The 6,045-nt window shown below is 43.7% G+C and overlaps 1 protein-coding gene across 1 annotated transcript; it reads right to left on the bottom strand.

The window, feature by feature from the left end:
- Positions 1-2,138: 2,138 nt before the first annotated feature.
- LOC123176102 (cis-prenyltransferase 4, chloroplastic-like) lies at positions 2,139-3,601 on the bottom strand. The gene is made up of 3 exons (XM_044590487.1): positions 3,238-3,601; positions 3,068-3,128; positions 2,139-2,798 (listed from the first exon to the last, which is right to left on the bottom strand). The coding sequence occupies exons 1-3, from the start codon at positions 3,514-3,516 to the stop codon at positions 2,353-2,355; spliced, it is 786 nt and encodes a 261-aa protein (XP_044446422.1). The 5' UTR covers positions 3,517-3,601; the 3' UTR covers positions 2,139-2,352.
- Positions 3,602-6,045: the final 2,444 nt, after the last annotated feature.

Genomic DNA, 6,045 nt, shown 5'->3' with positions numbered 1-6,045 from the left:
TCTCATGACAAGAAAGAAAAATTCAATCCAATATTATTACGTGTGTAACATTTACCTACGTAGATCACCTATGTGTTACAAACTTGTAACACAACATTGCATATCATGTATGTGTTACAATCTTGTAACACTCTCTCAACCGGCTTAAATAATGTGTTACAACACTGTAACACATTCGACATATGTGGAATATGTGTTACAACATCGTAACACTTCCCACATAACGTGTTACAACTTAGGTGTGGACACAAATTTTGTCTGACCAGGATTTCAACCAGTAACACATGTTTTCTTGTGTTACCGGGATGTGTTACCAAAGCTAATTCCTGTAGTAGTGTTTTGTGGAAAACTATTAGGTCACTAATTTTTTGCAAAAATCACCGCGCACTCAGTAATCTTTCTGCAAAAAGTACTGATCGAGTGATTTAGTTCGTTTAATCACTTACTGACAAGTGGGGTCGGATTGTCGGGAGCAGACTTGGCAAAACATTTACATGGGAAAAATAGCTTCCTAGTTAGATATCCCAAGCTCTAGCGATTGAATTCGTTCTTTTTCTTCTCCTTTCACTTTTTATACACCACCTACTTGCACTTGCTTCTACTTTCTGGGATTTTGTTTTTCACGCTCAATTTGCATCTTTTCGGGGAAAATAAATGTTAAGTTAGATCCATTTTTCTTAGACTCTATGAAAAGAGTCCAAAGATCATTAAAGTATTAAGTTTGTCAACGTCTATTTTCGTTCATTGTATCCAAAATTACAAGAAAAAATAGTATATCGTAGATTTGTCTTCCCTACCATGTGTTGAAAGCCCAACTAGAAATATGCCCTATTAAAGTTCAAGGATTAAATTTTCACTCTAGGCGAAGTTCAGTGACGAAAATTATGTTTTTCGTTAATTTCTTATTCTCTTCAAAATTTTCGATAAAGATCATACTATATTAATTTCTTCGGCTTCGAGCTCGACTTCCGTGCGCTGCAGGTGGAGGAGTTTGCGGCGGCGGAGAAGGCGTCGGCCGGCGGGGTGAGGGTGATGCTCATGGACACGACGGAGGCGACGATCCTGCGTGCTGACGCGCATCCCAGCAAGTACCGGGCCTGGACGCCCGACCCGCTCATGAAAAACCAGCTGTACAGCGACTGCGTGCACTGGTGCCTTCCGGGGGCCATTGATACATGGAATGACATGCTGCTTCATATGCTACTCCACGAGTGACTGCACTTCGATTATTATAAATTAAATGGTAATACATAATATGGAAAATACTGTTGTACGTAAAACCCATTTGTATTGTGCTTGTACGTTGTAACTTACAACCAGAAGAGGGGTTGAAAACCAACATATGGTTGGATGGTTGGATGGTTGGAAGGAGAGCGATACCCCAGCCCACAGGAATCAAACTACAGATTAGACACTTTGGTATCTCACAAAGGTGAAATATTATTCCAATGGAAGATGATGTTCCCATCGATGACGTGGTCTGCAATGACTTTGTTAATCTCAAGGCCTGTTGGCTTGGTCTTTCAGAGGTGTTCATAGGAATAGGATGTGTGTGCTTTTATAAGGGTGAGTGTATGTACGCATTTTTAAACGTCTGTGTTTGATACTTTATTTAATAAGAAAAACTGCAAACACTAGGCAGAAGTAGAGATGTGGAAAAGGGGGCATCCCAATCACCGCGGCGCATAGCCTTAATTGAAGTTGTAATATTCATCTTTGCCATCAGTTAATTCAGAAAATAGGAAAATAAATCAACATAGAACGATGGGCCTTGATCCTGAAATTCAGTTGGCAACAAGTTCCGTCCTTCTTCCTCGCCGTGGTTTCTTAACTTTCTTCTACGGGTAATACATTAACATCTTTTCCAACATGAACTATGGAGATAGATATTCAATGGTCTCAATTTTTGTGAAACACATGTAGTTTCTTTCCATAGATTTAAACATTTTAAGAAAATAAATAAGTAGTGGTTTTTTAATACTAATCTTTTTGCCTTTATGATATATAGCAATCTTTTTTGAAAAACATGAGATGGAACATTTTTCTAGCAACTTGTAAAATATGATCCAATTATTTTAATAGATTGAACATATAGCATAGAGACCCCCCAAGAAAGCATATATAGAGACCATTCGGCATGAATGCTAAACTATATCAAATACAATGAACATATAGTATAGAGTAAAATCACGGGAGAGAAGTTTTAGTAGCCTCTGCTATAGTACACCACTCATCGTGAGGGAAACACTTTATTTGAAGGTAATGAAAACTGATTATAAAGGCAGATACAGATAGATAGAGCATGATAGAGCATCGGGTCACGTGCGCGCACTGTTTATTTATAGCGCTGCATTATTTTCTTCTTCCAAAGCGCCTGTCTCTGCTCTGGAAGGCCCTCAAGGCTTGGAGATATTGGGCCTCCCCAAAATCAGGCCAGAGCGTGTCGGTGAAGAAGAGCTCAGAGTAAGCTGACTGCCATAGCAGGAAGTTGCTGAGCCTCAGCTCGCCGCTGGTCCTGATGAGCAGGTCCGGGCAAGATGTTTCGCTCGTCTGTAGCTCGTCGGCGAACAGCGACTCGTCGATGTCCTCCGGCCTGAGCAGCTTGGCGTCCACCTTCTGGGCGAGATTCCGGCATGCCTGCACAATGTCCATTCGCCCGCTATAGCTCATGGCTAGGACTAGATCGAGGTGCGAGTTGTTCCTTGTTGCCTCCTCGGCATCTCGTGCGGTCTTCTGCACAGAGATCGGCAGCCTTGAGCGGTCACCAATTATACGTAGACGGGTCCCTTCCCCGCAAAGAGTAACACACAAGTCACCAATATAATCATAGTTCTAAATAATGGGCTATGCTCTTTAGCGGCGGACCTCTTGTAAACGCTATAGCGCATGCCATTTAAAAAGTTTGTTCATATATTTGGACCAAAATTCATTAGCGCAAGACCTTCTTTTAAGAGCGAAGATTTAGCGCGCTATTGAAAACCATGAATATAATCGAGCTCCAAAACTAATATATATGAGCCTATTAATTTGCACAAGTAGTCATCGATCCGTACGTACTACCTCAAGAAGTCGTCGAGGTTGCCGTTGATAAACCTCTCGATCAACGCCATCAAGAAGTCAACCTCCACCTGCAGATGCCAAGAAACAACACCATCAATCAATCAAGGGCTATGCATGTATACATGGCGGTGGCGGGCGCGCACGAGGAGTGAGTGAGAAGGTATTATAGATGCTGGCCTTTGCGCGGTTCCAGTTCTCGAGCGAGAAGCCGAAGGCAGTGAGCACGCGGATTCCCCAGGCGCGGGAGAGCCGCACCGTCTTCTCCAGCGCGCGCATCCCGTGCTCGTGCCCGTCCGTCGGCGGCAGGCCCCGCGCTACCGCCCACCGAGAGTTCCCGTCCATCACCAGCGCCACATGCCGCGGCAGCAACTCCGGCCGGAGCCCTTGTCGGAGGAGCTCCTCGGCCGCCGGGACGGTGACGGCCGGCACAGACGACGTAGAGTTGGAGAGCGGCATAGTAATAGTATAGCGCTGCCTTGTTTCAGGGTGGTTCGGAGCGGCAACGTGGAATGGGGGCAGTGCTCTCTCCTCGTAGTACACTTCTCCGTGCTCCTCTAATCTGTATCCCCTTGGCCCAAAGTAATGTTAAAAAAACAAACCAAGAGCCAGAGAATCAAGCGAAGATCTTTCCGCACAGCCTCGTCGACATTTTGATCACATGTAAACTCTTGGACGTAGAGAGATTTAGGAACGCGTGAAGCCAAGGTCAAAGAAAAGGGGCCCCGATCGAGGGCTATAGATTCTCATTGCTTGTAAGGTTTCCCTAATCAACATCACTGCAGTGTCAGTGAACTAATAATCAAGGTAAAAGCCCTCGGGTCTAGAGAATCTTTCTGAACTTGACGTGCTCCAGGCTCGACCGCATCGAACTCTGTTTTATCAATCGATTTTTCTGCATGTGGCAGGGTGCTTGCCTGCAGATCCTCGACCGTTTCGCCCATTGGAGTTTTTGAAGAAACACGGTACAGGGCAGATGCTCACATGCACGCACATACACTTGTCTCTACGAAGGTTTGCAAGCACATCCTACCTTTATAAGCGCCTTTGAGATTCTGAGCCTATAGATCTTGAGATTGAAGAAGTTGCCATAGGGCACAATGTGTAACCTTGTGGCAGTGAACATTCTTTCTAGTGTGTAAACTGACTTAAATGCATAGAACCACCACTTTTGTGTCACGACTAGCGAAAAACCATCACTTTACGATTCGTAATATTTTGCACCGCACCGAAAATCTGACAATGGCAAAAAATACAGAGAGAAAAAAATGCTCGTTTTGACGTGGCAAAGAGGCCGCGTGGCTAGTGATGGACATCGTAAGCAGTAACGGCCGTAAAGGGACGGACCGACCAAGTCGGTCGGAAGTTTTCCAAAAAGGAAACAGTGGCAGCTCCTTCCTGTCGCTCTCACTCTCGCTCACTCTCCCTCGCTCTCGCTCCCCTCTACGCAGCTTCCACTCAACCTCGCCGCCGCCCAGCATCGCTGCAGGGGCCGCAATGCCTTCTTACAAAGAGTGGGAGGAGCGCAGCGATGGCAACGATATATTGCACTTCACCGGGGAGGTAATGTCACCGCCGTTGTACTCTCTCTGATAGCCTAGGGTTAGGGTTATGGATTTCAGATTGGGGATTTTCTTTTTCATATGTTTGAACCGGATCCAGTGCATTTGACCACTGTAAATTCCTTTTGAACTCGATGCAGCCGCTCCTACCATAGATGACTCGGACTTTGAAGCCGATGTGGTGACAGAGGAGGGCCCAGTTGAGTGCTACCACCGGAAAATAGCCAAGAAATTTGTAGTATTTGAAGGTAGCATTACTGGAAGGAGGTTTTATAGGTGTGGCGAGGAAGTAAGTTGTAGTGTATGTCCTGCTTTGCTTATTTGAAATCCTATGTTAACTGGTCTGTTTCTTTGAGTGTTTGTATTTTCTATTAATTCAGTTATCTCTGTTGTACCATTGTAATGGTTAATGGTCACATTGGTTTGAAAAAAGAGCTTAGTCAGAGATATATATGTATCCTTAATTAGTCTGCTTATTTGAGCACCTATGTGGTTTGAAAGTTTACTTCCACAAAATAGTTAACTGCTCTGTTTCTCTAAAGTTTAATTGCTCTGTTTCTCTGAAGCTTAACTGCTCTGATTCTCTGTAGGTTTTCTATTTAGGAATAGCTAGAGACAAACATAGTTAAAGAATGAATTTCTTTATGATCAAGTTACCCTAGTGTACCATGTTTAGCTGCTTATGGTTAAGTGACTTATTTTTCTTGCAGATTGGCAATTGTGGCTATGTTCAATGGGTTGATATGGAGTATCCTTAAGCTACTGGAAAGGCTATTCAGAAGCTTTGGGCAAGATATGAAGGTTGTTGTGCTGCTAGAACTAAGGAAGGGGCTGATCATGCACATGTAGTGCTTAAGCTTGAGGAGGAGGTTAAGACTGCTAACCTGTAGTACAAGAACCTTGTTGCTAATGTTAACAAAATGCTCAAGAAACAAGTGCAAAAGACCTATCAAGCAAGTTACAAGAAAATAATGTTAGAGGAACATGAAGGCTTGGAGAAGCAGCTGGACCAGAAGCGGTATGTCATAGAGGATATGAAGACAATTCCTAAAGTGTAAGGACAACTGCTCAGGAACCTCGGGATTGAGCTGCATGAGCTAAAAAAGGATAGGGATATCAATGGACTCAAGGAGGAGATTTATGTACTGAAGAGTGAACTCCAAGACCACAAGAAGGCTAAGAAATAGCTAATAAAGGACAAGATTGAGGTGATGTAGGAGAGGGATGAGCTGAAAATGGAGAAGAAGCTAGAGATAGCCATTTCTGAGCTGACTAAAGTTGAAGAAATTTACAAGGGCAAGCTGGAGAAGAACAAGGGGATTTGTGATGAAGATTCTAGTATTGAACTTAGTGGTTGGGACATAGTCTAATCCAGTGTTGTTGTATGCAGTATGCTACCTATCTATCTACTGTTCTTTATGTTGTT

Source organism: Triticum aestivum, unplaced genomic scaffold (assembly GCF_018294505.1).
Source record: "Triticum aestivum cultivar Chinese Spring unplaced genomic scaffold, IWGSC CS RefSeq v2.1 scaffold152677, whole genome shotgun sequence".
Lineage (NCBI taxonomy): Eukaryota > Viridiplantae > Streptophyta > Magnoliopsida > Poales > Poaceae > Triticum > Triticum aestivum.
Note: the sequence above shows the minus strand (reverse complement) of the source record. Positions and strands in the feature narration are given on the sequence as shown.

Excerpts from the sequence above, each read along its gene's own strand:
- LOC123176102 (XM_044590487.1), bottom strand. The coding sequence starts at position 3,516 with ATGCCGCTCTCCAACTCTACGTCGTCTGTGCCGGCCGTCACCGTCCCG. Across the intron at positions 3,129-3,237 it reads AGAACTGGAACCGCGCAAAG|GTGGAGGTTGACTTCTTGAT; the intron begins GCCAGCATCTAT and ends TGGCATCTGCAG. Across the intron at positions 2,799-3,067 it reads CAACGGCAACCTCGACGACT|TTTGCGGGGAAGGGACCCGT; the intron begins TCTTGAGGTAGT and ends TGTGTGTTACTC.